Below are 16,894 nucleotides of genomic sequence, written 5' to 3'. Positions count from 1 at the left end.
AAAGAGGATGAAGAATTGAAAATTGGTCGGTGCCTGACAGGATCCCAGTGGAGGCATGGAAGGCACTGGGGAAAGAGGGAATTGACCTACTGTGGGACCTGTTAATAAAAGTTTGTCAACAGGAAAATATATCCGAGGAATGAAGGGAAGTACTCTTGTCCCTATCTACAAGAGTAAAGGGGATGCACAAGACTGTAAGAATTACAGAGGAATAAAGTTGATGTCCCACAGAATGAAAATCCTAGAGAGGGTTCTTGTTGGCAGACTGAGGAAAGAGGTGGAGATTACAAAGGAGCAATTTGGCTTCATGCCTGGTCAATCAATGACAGATGCTATCTTTGGGTTACGACAGATGATGGAAAACTTTCTAGAGAAGCAGAGGCACCTCGGAAAAAATTACCAAAATTTTAATAAAACATGACCTCACCTCCTGTTATAGGCCTTACAGAAAATTGGCATCCCTTATCTGCTCCACCAAAGACCAACCACTTCCCCTAGACCTACCTGGTGTATACCAGGTCCCTTGCAGTTGTAAACTGTCGTACTTTGGCCAAACAGGCAGGACAGCGAATATCAGAATTTCTGAACACAAGGACTACATCCAGTTTCACAAGTACAGCCATTCTGGTCTTGCAGACCATGCTCTGGATACACGCCACAGAATACGGTGGAAGAAAGCTACAGTAATACACCGTAGCAATTACAAATTCGAAAGACTATTTATGGAATCAGCCTCAGCCCTAAGAAACTCCCCAAACCTCAACAAATTTGGTTGTATGCGACTGCCTCAAATTTGGGAGGCATACATCAGCAGACCTTCAGCCCAACGGCCAAGAACACCTACTTAGCCCGCTAGAGGGCACCATCAGGACTTCTAGGAGAACGATAGCTTCATACCTTCATTGTCAGTTACTGTGCTGTAGTGCCTGCGTGCACGTGCCTTTTTGTAAGTTCCTTTTGAAAATGGCAACGTGACGCCGAAATATCGGAAATATTTATTAAAGTATAATTTAATTTATATTCGGATCTACGTTCAATTCCCTAAGTGATTTACAACTGAATGTGAGTTATTGTTATTTATTAACTTATTGCTACAATAAGTTTAGCAATAAGTTAATAAATAATTATTTACTTATTATTCTGTGTTCTAATGTATATCATTAAAAAAATAAACAACATGTACGATGAACACATAAGTCTGTCCACACGTTGAATGTGAGTTAGTGGGTGTCATACAGAGGTGGAAGAGTTTTTGTTATTCCTCTTGGAACCTTGGGTTTGTCATCCCACAAAACAAACTGGCAATCTGCAGAAGAACATGCAATTGACAGCCATTAAATGTAACATGCAAGGGAAAATGGGAAAGGGTTAAGTATACAATAAAACTTTCTTATGCGAATGCCTCCAATTACGAACTTTTCCATTGAAATATAATTATACCGATTGGTGAACATTGTTCATTTTACGAATGCATTTACATGAGCCAGCATTTTCTCCGCAGTTGTTGATCGGTTTGCATCAATCTGTTTGGTTCTATTCAAGTTCTGTGAATCCACTCTTTAGTGTGTATCGTAATTTTGATAAATTTACTCTCTAATTCAAAGTTGTGTAGCTCAGTGGATGTGGCATTTACACACCACGGCGCTTGGCCGCACGAAGGAAGACTTGGTTTCGAGTCTAGTCGGCGACTAGAGGAAATTTTTCTAAGCCTTTTTTCAACCGGTTCCCGAGTTAGTCGATCTCTGGCACGGGCAAGCGGGTTTTTCCTCCCGGAAACTCGGGTTTTTCGTCCCGTAAACTCAAGAAAATCGACCGTAGAACTCATTATTTCAGACATTGAATATATTGTGTTAGGGTTAGGGACCACAAGATGGCGGCACATTTGAGCCGTCTCTCTTCACTGCGTACCGCTTAATTAATGATAGCCTTGGGCCATCTATCTCTGATTGGTACCAGTGGAGATTGAACTGCCCACTCAGTCTCCAAAAGTTAAATAGGGCTAAATGGCCTCGCCTACTCCCCGTATACGGGAATAAAAAGGCGTTAGATGAGATGAGATGATTTATTTTTTTCAGTTATGTTGTGGTGTTTATTTATTAATTAGTTAATATTTCTCCTAAAAAGTGCAGTGATGAAAAGAAACAGAAAGAGAGAGCACCCAGACCAATTATTGAACTGAAGGAAGAACTTATGGCTAAATGGGAATATGGAACTTGTATTTCTGAACTTGCTAAAGATTATAACATGGCAAAATCTAATTGGTTAACATTCAATAAAACTGATATTTCATTTGCCATCTACAATATTTCTGTTTTATGTGAATTAACTTGAAGATGCACTATAACAACCATGCTGGATTTTGCTTTGGTTAATTATTTATTAGCACATAATTTTTGGCCTGTGAATCAAGGCCATTTTTTACTTTACAAATAAAGTGGTTGATTTGAAACTTATAACAGTGATAAAGTGGAATCAGTAAAACAACAATCATCAGACTGCTACAAAAACTACTGCTTTAAATTTGCATAATTGTTAAATTGCAGATTCCCTATTTGAAATAAGTAAAAGAGTTTGTTTTCCATTGTTGACAAACATGAAGGTGATGTCAAAATATTGTTTGTGAATTTAAGTTGATTACATCTCACATCTCGTTATATAGATATAGGAACGTCCTGTTTTTTTCTCCAATCCCCATGTTTATTCATAATTGTGCCGTTGTTGGAATCATAGTGTCAATGCTGAATAATAGAATGATATTTCCTGCTGCCATAGTCACCAGGTGATTTAGTTTTGGACTGCTTCATCCATTGTGAAATGTTCCTCTCCAAATAGCTGCTTATTGCTTCCCTAGTTAGCTGACTATAATAAATTTAGTTTAATCCTTTATCCAAGTGTGAACAAACAAAGTTTGCACCTGAAAGTATCTTCAGGACTGGGTTAAGGTGGTACGACACCAGGGCAACTCGTTGCAAAGGTGGAGCAAGCTACCAACAGGCCTATCTCAGTATCTCCTATAATGCAAAACACATCTCCTTGCGGATATGTCTAATGTTATGCATTAAGGGAAGGGCCACTACCCAGACTAGTTTCGACCTTTATTGAGGTCTCTTCAGTGGGAGCCAGGCCCAAGTGGAGATATCAGGCAGAAGCATTAGCAGGTCATCTCTACCTATAAGAATTGCCAATTGGTGTGCCACCCTTTTTTAATAATTTACTCTGGATTTAGAGAAAGATGTTGAAAGTTTATTTTTCACTTGGTTAGAGTATAATAAATTTAGTTTAATTCTTTATCCAAGTGTGAGCAAACAAAGTTTGCGCCTGAAAGTATCTTCAGGACTGGGTTAAGGTGGTAAAAGTTAAGGTGGTACCATTCTCGGTCTAAAACAAGGTTTCTGAATTATCTACTCCTTGGTACATCCACAGTACTAAAATATGACAGATTTACAACCTTTCATTAGTGAGATTCATATTAAAAAAAAAAAAAAAATGGAAACAGTCCAAGTCAAAGGACTGATCTGGTTTAGACAGCATGCAAGTAGGTATTGTTCATTTAACATAGCCTGATATGCAATTGTGTTGACTGTCTCACTATGATGAAGTAATAAGTGTCGTACCACCTTAACCCAGTCCTGAAGATACTTTCAGGCGCAAACTTTGTTTGCTCACACTTGGATAAAGGATTAAACTAAATTTATTATACTCTAACCAAGTGAAAAATAAACTTTCAACAAGTTAGCTGACTAGAGTATCATCACTCTCTCTGTAGCCAACAGACCATAGGTTCAAACACCACTGTGGTGATGTTGGTGAAAATATTTATGTAGTACATGATTTCATCATCTCGGTCTAAAACAAGGTTTCTGAATTATCTACTCCTTGGACCATCCACAGTACTAAAATATGACAGATTTACAACCTTTCATTAGTGAGATTCACATTAAAAAAAAAAAAAAAATGGAAACAGTCCAAGTCAAAGGACTGATCTGGTTTAGACAGCATGCAAGTAGGTATTGTTCATTTAACATAGCCTGATATGCAATTGTGTTGACTGTCTCACTATGATGAAGTAATAATCACTGAAATGACACTTGTATAGATCTCAGAAAATGATTGCTACATCTCTTTCTGTGTTTTGTATTATCTTGATTATTTTGCTGGGAGGAAAGCTGGATTGCTTTGATGTAGTGAATTTTAACTTGCTCCAAGACATTAGCGGAAAACACTCATGACTTTTTCCCCAGTTGATAATTTAACTAAAAGTACTACTTGTCTTCTTCAGCTGATCATTTTAAACTGATTCTGCCATGTATACACACACACACACTCACATGGCATATACACAATTTCTTATTTTTTTTTATTATTTTTATGTGATACTCATTGTGCATTGTTACATGTCACCATAATGGGTGGCATGCCTGTTCCTGCTTTCATCCATGGCACCCATTCAATGAATGGATATTATTAATATTATAGATTTTAAAATTCTTCATGTGTGGAATTAATGTTTTAAAAGAGAAAGAGAGAAATATATTTTCTTACACATTGCATGAACTAGCATTTTGTCTATCTATATAAAATTAATTATTATTCTCTCTCTCTCTCTTTCCACTTGACATACATTTCAGTGGGCACTATTTTCCAGTCAATATTGGGTCAGTGCACTAGGGGAGTCTTCTCATGGTTCACACTGTGCTAATATTATCTCTTAAGTACAGCTCCCTTTAGTAGGTTCATTGCAGAATAAGATAGGATTGCTACTTTGACTTTCTCTTTTATGTGTAGAAATTGAGTGTTTTTTTACTATGCCCACAATTTTATCATTGGTAATTGTGACTACATTGAAATTTGTAAAACTTATATATATAAATGTCTGCATTATTTGTTTAAGTTCATTTATTAAATTTATTCTGGATTTATTTAGTAGTGGGTTGTTAAAAAAATCTGTGTTAAACATTTTTCTCAGTATTTCTTTCATACTCAAACATATACAAAAAAAATATTTGTTTCCAATTTAGGGAACGAATAATACATCTGCTTGCATTACGGCCCTACAAGAAACCAGAATTGTTAGCAAGACTGATGAAAGGTAAAACTTTGTCCTTAAATTATAGTACCATTTATTAGTAATGATTTTCTTATTTCTGTTGCTTATATGTATCACAACTGTATTTTATAGAATGCATAATTTACAGTACATAACTTAGCAGTCTGAAATGTCACTGGAACTGATATTAAACTACCACAGTATGCATCAGTGAAGTCTAGTTGGTGTCCCTAACTGCATCTTCTGCATGTACTTCATATTGGCAAGCCTTTTCCTCCAAGAAACTCAGGCTGTTCATCCTGCAAAATAGGCAAACCAGCCAGAAGAACAAGCAACAGTGTGTTAGTGAACCAGTTAATAGCCGTGAATATGTTTCCCATCCAAAGATATTAAACCATCAGACATGGAAGAAACTGCCTGGAGTGAACTGAATTAGACATCTCTCAGAGGAAAAACTATCTTTCTGGTACTGGGCACCCCTAGATTGTAAATGAATGTTATTGCCCACCACTTTGCTTTTTTTGAAGACTTTAAAGTAACCTAAAACCATGTGTGGACTCCAGCAAAGTCCTATTTTCCATATTTCTATTTGGAATATGGAAAATATCACTCCTATTGGAGTGATGTTTTCCAAGTTAATTTTAGTGTAATATCACCATTTCTTTATTAGATGACTTAAAGTAATCAAAAACCATTTGTAGATTCTACTTAGTCCCAATTTACTCTTTCCACATTTCTTCCAGCATGATATAGGAGAGAGCAGTGTTTTTCAAATATAACTTTAGAAAGAGAACCTGGCATTAATTCCTTTTGAGGCACAGTTTTAAGATGATTATTCTTCTAATTGTCCACCTATACTGTACTGAACCTAGTGGCAATGTCTTCAAGACATTTTTAGGTCATCTAGTGAATAACATTGCTGCCACTGATTTGCTAGGCATACTGGAGGCCATAGTTTGTAGAGTATTTCGAGAAATTCTCCATGCATTTGACTTAACAGAGCATTCATTACTGCATGTTTCAGGCCCCTGCAAATTTTAACTTAGCCTGAATAAGTAATTGTGAAATGTCAAGGGAAAAAAAATATGCACATATTTTGTTTGCATGAAAAGCAGTAGGTGGAAGACCATTTAACCCCTACAGAAAAGGCATTACTCTTTTTTTTCATCTCAAGTGAAATAAGGCAAAGGCAATTTCCACCTACTTTTATTCCACACATCACTGACCAAATTACTATGAATTCTGTCATTATACTACACTATACTCCTCTTTTCTCATTTGAAAACATTTCATACACAAAACAACTTCTAAATTACTCTTACTTGCTATGTACATAGTTTATATTGTTCACATTATTGTAATCATGTTGTACCATAATTTTACATTGTTGTAAAATGATGGTACATGATAAATTGGTAAATTAAATATGGAAATAGACAACAGAATTAGTAAAGCTTGTGTATTAGGAAGTCATCTGAATAAATTTTTATGGAATAAGAAACAAAGTTGTCAAAACGCTAAATTAGCTGTATACAAGACTTCTTCTAACCAATTTTAACTTATGGATCTGAGAGCTGGGTTAGAAATAAAACACTTGATCAAAGACTGGAGATCTCTGATATTAGAGTTTGGAGAAAGATTAATGGCAATATCACATTAAAAATGAGGATATTAGAAAGAACTTGCCATCGTTAGTATTCAGGAATGTGTGTTGATCTCAGGTGGTATGGTCATTTAAACAAAATGGGAGAGGAAAAATTAGCAAAACAAGTGTTCGTTGCCAGAAAAAGACCCAGAGATACATTTCTGATACATTAAAAAGTGCTTTAAAGATCTGATAATATTGGAGTCGTGACAGATAGCAGATTAATTTGGAGAAAAATTGTTGATCCGAAGTTAGTAATGGTGTAACTTTTTTTTTCATTTAGTACTATCATAATTATACTGTACTCTCCCTGAGGGTACATATCCAGAATTTCATGATGATGACAAATGTTGCAAGTCATCAAAGATTATGAATATATAGTCAGACCCGTACTTTTAATAAATTTACATTAACCCAATCAATCTAAGTTTATATTCTGTTATCAGACTCCTGTTGAGAAACAGGAGTCACCTTGTCACCTTGTTTTAGGGATGTAGCCATAGGAGATGTGGTCACTGTTGGTGAGTGTCGTCCTCTGAGCAAGACTGTGAGATTCAATGTCCTCAAAGTGACAAAGGCTGCTGGTGCTAAAAAACAATTCCATAAACTATAAAAATTTGAGTTTGTATTCAAAATAAACTGTGCTTAAAAATGTAATTTGTGGTCTTATATTGAGGATACAAATTTGGAAAGGGGAGGGGTTCTTTTCAGACAACTACTATCTTGCTTGAAAAAAAAAACCCTTACAGTTTGTAACAAACTCTTTAACTCCTGCAAAACAGACATGATCTGAGAACAGATAATTCCTTATGGATTTAAATGCTGCAGTAGTAATTTCATGTAATATTTTTATGTTCAACCGAAACGATATTAGGAGACCTCCACATAGCCTTTAAAGGAATGCGGAGAACCGACCAGGGCTTCTGACCTAATGTCCAATCCTCACCTTCTCGTGGTGCACCCTGTTGGGTATCTACTTGGATACTGAACGAATGAGGATGGGCTGGCAATTTGGGATTTCGCTGACCAAATTGTATTCTTATTGGTTAAACCAAAATTAAAAATGATGGTACAACATGACAAAATTTCATGCCGGCTGGGGCATCGCCCGGTTAAACAAGGCCCCCGTTATTTTCGCCAGGGAACCAGGGCGAACAGCGAAAAGTCAGCTACTGGAACAAATCTGAAAACAAACCCCAACTCAACATCACCAGAGTTAAAGATTGGTACTATCAACGTAAGAAGCCTGAATGGCAAAGAAATGGAGCTAGCTGAGGAATTAGATAAGTACCAGATCGACATAATCGGGGTGACTGAAACTAAAAAGACCAAAACTGGTGAGATCTTTCTGAGCAATAAATACAAAATGTTATATTCAGGCAATGACAATCAAGGAAAAGAAGGGGTATCCATAGTATTCAACACAAAATACGAGGCTAATCTTCTTGAATGGCCTCACACCTAATTTTTTGAGGCTTTAGAAAAAGCCACTGACACAATGAAAAATGAAAAGTTGGTCCTTGTTGGGGATCTAAATAGCAGAGTAGGAAATGATTGTGAGACATACAAAAATATTTTGGAAAAATTTGGAGAAAAGAGCAAAGCTAATAATAATGGCAAATATCTGTTGGATTTCTGCTCAGGACATGGACTGGTTATTACTAACACCATGTTCCAACATAAAAATGTGCACAAATTCACATGGAGAGAAGAGGCTAGGAATAAGAAAAGTCTCATTGACTATGTTATTGTGGATAGTGATGTTTTCTCTCTGGTGCAGGATACTAGAGTGTACAGAGGATTTGAAATTGGAAGTGATCACCATTTAGTCTTAAGCAGGATAAAATTGAATTTCATATTGAAAAGAAGAACATGTAAGAAAGTTTTAAAACAAATAAAAGTTGAGCAGCTCTCAGATGTGAACTGTAGACTAAAATATACAAACATTATTCAAGAAAAAATGAAACAGTTTGAGAACAGGAATCAAACCTTGGAGATTAAGTGGCAAACTCTGAAGAAAACATTGAGTGAATCTGGCAGAGAGGCATGTGGTGAGATTGTCTGCAAGGATACAAAAATCAGAACTCCCTGATGGACACAGGAAGTTAAAGAGGTAGTGAAGGAAAAGAAGAAAGCATATCAAAAGTTTCTGTCAAATAAGTCAGCTTGTGCTCTTAGTGACAAATGCAAGAATGCTAAACACTGTGTAAAACTAGCTAAACAAAAGTCATGGGGGACTTTGGCAAGAATATAGAAAATAAATATCAAGAAGGTGGCAAAATATTCTGGAGGTTGTTGAAGAAGCTTAGGAATGGAGGAAAGAGTGCTGTAAAAGGAGTTAGAGATGATAAAGGTGACATGAAAATGGGAGAAAAAAAAGATATCCTTGAAGTATGGAGTAATTACTTTGAAAAACTTCTAAATGAAACAAGCAGTGATGACAGCACAGTGGTAAAAAACACTGACCAGGCATGCAGTCAGGAATACATATCTGTACTTGAAGTAGAAAAAGCCATCAAACACTTGAAATGTGGAAAGGCAGCAGGAGTAGATGATATTCGACCAGAAATGCTGAAGTATGGTGGTGTGAGAGTCTTACAGTGGCTGCACTGCATAGTTCAGAAGGCCTGGACAGAGGGACGAATTCCCGATGATTGGATTAGGGCTCTCATAGTACCCATATATAAAAAGTGAAATAAAACTGCATGTGAGAATTACAGAGGTATTTCCCTACTGAGTGTTCCTGGCAAGATCTATGCAAGTATACTTGAGAAACGGTTGAGAAGAATTGTGGAAGAAAAGCTTGGTGAAGAACAAGCTGGATTCAGGCCAAATAGAGGCTGTCAGGATCAGATCTTCACTTTACGACAAATAGTCGAGAAAGCATGGGAATATAACAAAGATCTGTATTTAAGTTTTGTCGATTTGGAAAAGGCATATGACAAGGTGCCAAGAGAGAAGCTATTCAATACGCTGCAGTTATGTGGTGTAAATGGGGCATTATATCAAGCAATACTTAGTCTTTATTTGAGTTATAAGTCAGCAGTTAGAATTGAAGGAAGTACAGGAAGATGGTTTAATGTTAAATCTGGTGTGAGACAAGGATGTACATTATCCCCTCTGTTATTCATTATCTATATGGATCACATTATGAAGGAAAGTGGTATTAAACATGATATCAAAATTGGAGATGTTAATGTCAGCTCTTTGCTTTATGCGGATGATGTTATACTTCTAAATTAAATAAATCTGCTACAAGTCTGCAAGATTCTCTGACTAAATTGAATAACTGTTGTAATAGTTATGGTATGAAGGTCAGCAATAAAAAGACAAAGACAATGAAAATAGGCAGAATCATTGAAAATGTCAACTGTGTTGTGAATGGAGAACCTGTGGAACAAGTAAAACATTTCAGCTATTTAGGCACGATTTTTAGTGAAGATGGTAAATTAAATATAGAAATACACAACAGAATCAGCAAAGCTGGTATGGTGGGAAGTCAATTGAATAAATTCATATGGAATAAGAGAGAAATTAGTCGGAACACTAAATTAGCTGTATACAAGACAGTGTTCAAACCAGTTTTAACTTATGGATCTAAGAGCTGGGTCAGAAGTAAAACACTTGACCAAAGACTAGAGACCACAGATATGAGAGTCCTGAGAAAGATTATAGGCGTGAACAGATGGCATCAATGGCAATATCATATTAAAAACAAGGATATTAGGAAAGAACTTGACATTGTCTGCATCCAGGAATGCATTAGCAGAGCTAATCTCAGGTGGTATGGTCACTTAAACAGAATGGGCGAGGAAGGATTAGCCAAACAAGTGTTCTCTGCCAGGTTGGCAGCAAAACGACCCAGAGGAAGACCAAGATATAGGTGGATTGATATGGTCCAAAGTGCCTTAGACGATAGAAATATAAGATCTGATAATGTTGGAGTCTTGACAAGTAACAGACTGATTTGGAGGAAAATTGTAGATAGGAAATTAATAATGATGTAAATTTTTCATGTAGTACTATCATATCCTGTACACCCCTTGAGGGTACATAGCAGGAATTTGATGATGATGATGATGATGATGACTCCTGTTGAACAACCAAGTCAAAAGCATTTCTAGCACTTTTACACATTCTCATAATATATGTGGTGATATCCCATCCAGTCCCACAGCCTTATTAACATCAGGGTTACTTAATTCATATTTGTAGATTTAGGGACTCAAAAACACACGTGTTGAACAGATTATTTTATTAATTACAAATAAAATAAAACTTGACGTTTCGACCTCTATATCGAGGTCATCATCGGAAGAATACAACTGTATACAGAACCAAGCTACGTGCTCATGCTTTCTATACCAGTAAACTAAATCTACGTAGTTAATAAATCTTTTTTCTAGCCTGACCTCTAGTGATTAAAAAAAAAATATATATATATATATTAGAAATAAATAAATGCAACTACAATAAACTGTTAGAGTCCTCATGTATTAATATTCTGGATAGTTACAAAATGATTTCTTTCAGTTGCTATTGAATGTTCTAAACACTTCACCAGGTTGTCTTCTTGTAATGCTAATTTTTTCTAATGCTAGTTTAGGATATTATACAGGTTGTAGATGGGTCCTCCACACTCTTGAAATGGTGAGGCCATCATTTTTGTTCAAACACAATCCAAATCTCAACAAAAATTATGGCCTCACCATTTCAAGAATGTGGAGGACCCATCTACAACCTGTATAACATCCTAAACTAGCATTAGAAAAAATTCCCACTACAAGAAGACAACCTGGTGAAGTGTTTAGAACATTCAATAGCAACTGAAAGAAATCATTTTGTAACTATCCAGAATATTAATACATGAGGACTCTAACAGTTTATTGTAGTTGCATTTATCTATTTATAATATATATATATATATATATATAATTTTTTTTTTTTTTATCACTAGAGGTCAGGCTAGAAAAAAGATTTATTAACTACGTAGATTTAGTTTACTGGTATAGAAAGCATGAGCATGTAGCTTGGTTCTGTATACAGTTGTATTCTTCCGATGATGACCTCGATATAGAAGTCTAAACGTCAAGTTTTATTTTATTTGTAATTAATAAAATAATCTGTTCAACACGTGTTTTTGAGTCCCTAAATCTACAAATATGAGTGCTGATCACCATGTAACCCTAAAAGAAAGGGTTACTTAATATTTTAAATACTTGTCATTCTTGTCAAATCCTTCCTTCTTTTTTTTACGTATTAGGCCTGGTGGCCTGTTATGGTGCCCTTAGCCCTTCCAAACCATACCTGTCCCAAGGATAAGGTGGTTAGCCCTATGCCTCTGAGTGTGTCCTATGTCTGTAGATGCATGTGTTTGTGGGGCTCGTTTGCCAATTCTGGGGGAACAAAAAACCCGAATTTTCAGGTGAAAAAAAAACCCTACCTCCGTATGAGACAGGCTAACTCATGTTTCATCGAAAGAGACCAGAGAAAGGTTCCTCTCATCACTGAATGGGAATCAAACCCAGGTCTTTCTGACAAAGGTTTTCGTCTATACTGACTGAGCTATGGAGTCTCTTCCTATTGTTATTAAACACTACTCCTGACCCCTTTACATGAAATACACTAACAAAATACTCATTGAACAATTTCACTACATCTTCAGATCCTGTTATCTGTGCCATCTCCAGCAACTAAAGTTATCCTTCCATATTCACCGTTCCTGTTAGCAACATAACAGCAGAATTTAAATCAAACTTGCCAAGAAATTATATTCTTGTTTAATTCTGTATTCAAGTGCAAGCAAACAAACTTTGCATGTGAAGTATCATCATGACTAGGCTATTTGAGTACAGAGGCTAATAACTTCACATTAATTGCCTTAGTATCCATTGTTTGCTCACTCTTGGATAAAAGATTAAACAACAGTATAATTTCTTGGCAAGTTTAATTTAATTTATAACCAAGTGAAAAAATTTTCTCCATCTAGCTGTAATCCAAAGTATTTTAATAATAAGGTATTACATCTCTTTACTATTTGTATTTGGGAGATGTGTGATTTCTGCATTACTTCAATGAGTCTGCCATCTTTATTGAGGGTATAATAATGATAATAGTAATAATACCCCCTCTCCTCCTCCTGTTAAGCTAAACTTTGAAACCCACACATCCTCAATCTATCCTCATAGATTCTTCTTTGGGTCTGCTTGCTTCCTACAGAAGTTGAGTGGTTCTGTTCGTTCACGGGTTTTTGCCTGTCACTGAGTGGAGCCGCCACTGTGTTTCTTATCCTGGAATGATGAGTTCATTAGCGATCTTTTAGGACCAGCGAGATTTAGAGCAATCTTGTAGATCACTCAGTTTTTGGGAGAGAGAAGTACCCCCCCACACACACACATGAACAGTATCTCAATAATGATGTCTGGCTCCCTGATGGTAGCTGCTTCTTTGGGGAGTAGAGCAGTTTTTGCTCAGTGGCAGGTTTTTTCACATCTCAGCCTCACACCTAATGGCTTCAAAGCCATTATCACTACTGCATTCTTCAAGTTCTTCATTGAAAAGACACAAAACTTATGAAAATTATTGGTAATATCCTACCCCTCCCCCACCGCAAAAATATGCCATAACCATCACATTCTATTCTTGTGAGTTCAGAAGAATCCTCCATTAACCATGTCTCACTGACACCAATGATTTGTTGACTAACTTGATTAAGGACAAACTCTGCACCCTTATTCCTAATACCCTTTGCATAGTGTTAAGCCTAGTTAATTTCTCTGTCCCCTTTCTTTCACAGTTCCTCACCCCAATGATTCGAGTCCTTTGACTCTGCTGTCTCCCATTGAAGCCACCTCTGCCTTCTTATCTTGCTTCATCATTTATCTCTCACTGATCCTGATATCTTACACTCTTTCTCTCATCAACTTTCACACTGTTACCCTTGCTCAAATACAGACCATCAGTGACAAACAACTCATCCACTCCTCAAATTTATTCCATACAGTCACATACTTAAGTCCTGTAGCATTCTAGCTATCATTCTAATTTCTCTTTTCTTCGGTTCACTACTATTATATCTTGGCAACCCACTCACAATTCTCCCTCTCACACTCTTCTACTTTGCTGTCTCCAGCAACACTCATAAATCTCTCACTAATCATTCACACTTCCTCACATATTTGTTTCCACCCACAGTCAACGCTTCTGCAGTTTCTCTCCTCTCTACATCCCTTCCCTTTCTATTGCATCTCTCAGATATACTTTCAACACTTGCTCCATTTTTCAGATCTTTCACCATAGGGTTCTCATACAGCACTACTACTTTCCACCGAATCAATCGTCTTTGACTCATCTACCACCTGGCACCTTCCTTGTTAGACTTCCAACAGCCAATCTTTTCCCTAAATGCCTCATCTCATCTGCGCATAATTCATTCATTGTGCTCATCCTTACCAATTCTTATATCTTACTCATGTTCATATCTTTCATGCTATCATTTTCCTTTCACAGCTTCCTTTATCTTACTACTCTTATGTCATTCACTGCATTTGCTATTCCCGATTTTGACTACACTTATATCATCCACTCTACCACCGATTGTTCTTCTTCACCAGGTCACTGGCCTACTTTTTTCACTACTTTCTAACAGCTCACTTGCTGCTGTTTCATGTTATTTCTTTGTGCTGTCTGATAAGTATTCATTCTTGTTACATTGTCACTACTCTCAGTCACTGATACATCACCCATCAATTATGTTCAAATTGTACTTCGTGTGTGCACACACACACTCCATCCACCTTAAAAATCCATGACTTATTCATGTAATCCAGTGAGTGCATGTAGTATCTCACATTTCATAAAGCTACTAAAATTAAAATTTAATTCATGAACTATATGACCATTTTAAATATTACACAATATGAGTTCACAAATGGGGGTGTGGGGAGGCTCTCTCACTCTTGCATTGATATGTCTTCTTACAGTTAAGTTTGTTTTGAGAGAGAATATTTAATATACAAAAATACAAAAGAGGAATAAAGTATTAAACTGAACATCTATAGTTTTTATTCTTGACTATATGGGTAACTTAATATCCTTTACAATTATCTCAATCACTGTTTTTTTTTATTTTTTATGTTTTTAATTTCTGCTGATGCATTCATTCAGTCTTACCTTTCATATTCTTTAGACACAGTAAAAGCAGTTGAATACCTCACTTGGCTATTATACTTGTTAAAGTTAGCTATTATGCTTGGCATTTTTTTAGAAGCAGTGATTTTAGGAGCTGAAAGTTGTTTTTGAAAATAATCAGTGATATTCGATTAATTTTTACTGGATTACTAATTTTATGAGTGTTTGGTTCTAACAGCAGTTACTTTTATTATACATATACTGTACTGTCTGTTATTCTGATGACAGTGGAGAGTTTAAAGACAAAATTTGAGAAAATCCAAAACTAAATGTCAGCAAGGTTGTTATAAATAGGGCAGGTGGCTGTGGAAACTAGCAAGGATACATGTAGTACAAGTGATAGAAGAATAAAATAGTGGAAAGTGAAGATAATGACCTTATGGTAATGAGAGATGTAGCATATATATGTGAAGTCCTTCACATATATATGCTTCACATAGTATAGCAGAGAAGTGAAAGAAGTTTGTGATGTGAGGGAAGAGAAAGTAGAATATGAAAAAGCAAAGGGGGGGGGGGGGTAATGATAGCATTTTGTATGGAAACTTCATGATAAGAGGAGTTCCTGAGAAGAGCATTTACTGGATAAACAAGATTCCCCCCATGGAATCTTATTTATTTCCTTGGGACAAAGATTAAGGATGTTAGCAATGCTGCTAGGATGCAGAGAAGGAAAGTGAAAGAGGTGATTGGCAGATACACGTGATCTGCCAGGTGACAAGTGTGCTGTGCTAGAAGATGTGAAAGAGTTGATGGTTAGAAGAAAGAGTGTAAAGACTGTTCCTCTTCTGTTATGCTATGAGCTGGAAAGAGTCCATGATTGTGAATGAATTAACTGCTCTGACGTCTGGACAAAATGGCAATTGGTGTTCCCAGTTCAAGCAGGAAACTTAAACACCTGTTCTGAATTGAACAGAGGTATTCGAGAATATTTGCTTGTTCTCATACTTTAATTATATATAGTACTACTAATTTACTTACAGAATTTTCTTTTACATCTATAAAGTAAAGTACTCAAAACTTTTATCTTACTATGCTTGAAATGAAGTTATTTGGTTTTTATGAATGTTCCTTACAGGAGTGTTTAGATCTGCAGTTTGCAATAAATAAACTAAACATTACTTTTTTTTCTTTTTAGTTAATAGATATGAGGGGTGCTTAAGGGTCAAAGCTGTATAACTGAGAGGAGACCTCCACATAGCCTTTAAAGGAATACAGAGAACCGACCAGGGCTTTTGACCTAATGTCCAATCCTCACCTTCTCGTGATGCACCCTGTTGGGTATCTACCTGGATACTGAACGAACGAGGATGGGCTTGCAATTTGGGATTTAGCCGACCAAATTGTATTCTTATTGGTTAAACCAAAATAGAAAAATTATGGTACAACATGACAAAATTTCATGCCGGATGGGGCGTCGCCCGGTTAAACAAGGCCCCCGTTGTTATCGCCAGGGAAACCAGGGCGAACAGCGAAAAGTCAGCTACTGGAAGAAATCTGAAAACACACCCCAACTCAACATCACCAGAGTTAAAAATCGGTACTATCAACATAAGAAGCCTGAATGGCAAAGAAATGGAGCTAGCTGAGGAATTAGATAAGTACCAGATCGACATAATAGGGGTGACTGAAACAAAAAGGACAAAAACTAGTGAGATCTTTCTGAGCAATAAATACAAAATGTTATATTTAGGCAATGACAATCATGGAAAAGAAGGAGTAGCCATGGTATTCAACACAAAATACGAGGCTAATCTTCTTGAATGGCAGTCAGTCTCAAGTAGAGTGATGTGGGCAAATATCAGAATGGGAAATTGGACAATGAGACTTATTTGTGCCTATGGTCCCACAGAAGGTTCTACTAAAGTAGAAGTGGAGGAATTTTTTGAGGCTTTAGAAAAAGCAACTGACACAATGAAAAAGGAAAAGTAGGTCCTTGTTGGGAATCTAAATAGCAGAGTAGGAAATTATTGTTAGACATAGAGAAATATTTTGGGAAAATTTGGAGAAAAGAA

At 36.3% G+C, this 16,894-nt stretch overlaps 1 protein-coding gene across 1 annotated transcript in view; it reads left to right on the top strand.

Annotated features, from left to right (window-relative positions):
* Su(Tpl) (Suppressor of Triplolethal) overlaps window positions 1-16,894 on the top strand; it is a 236,481-nt gene that overhangs the window by 99,832 nt on the left and 119,755 nt on the right. Inside the window, exon 7 of the mRNA XM_090394333.1 lies at window positions 5,019-5,089. Coding sequence (XP_090250459.1) covers window positions 5,019-5,089 — 71 coding nt within the window. The remainder of the gene's footprint in view (window positions 1-5,018; window positions 5,090-16,894) is intronic.

The sequence above is a fragment of the Typopeltis vanoorti genome, chromosome 6 (genome assembly GCF_054136105.1).
Source record: "Typopeltis vanoorti isolate ZY-2024b chromosome 6, IOZ_Tvanoo_1.0, whole genome shotgun sequence".
NCBI lineage: Eukaryota > Metazoa > Arthropoda > Arachnida > Uropygi > Thelyphonidae > Typopeltis > Typopeltis vanoorti.
Note: the sequence above shows the minus strand (reverse complement) of the source record. Positions and strands in the feature narration are given on the sequence as shown.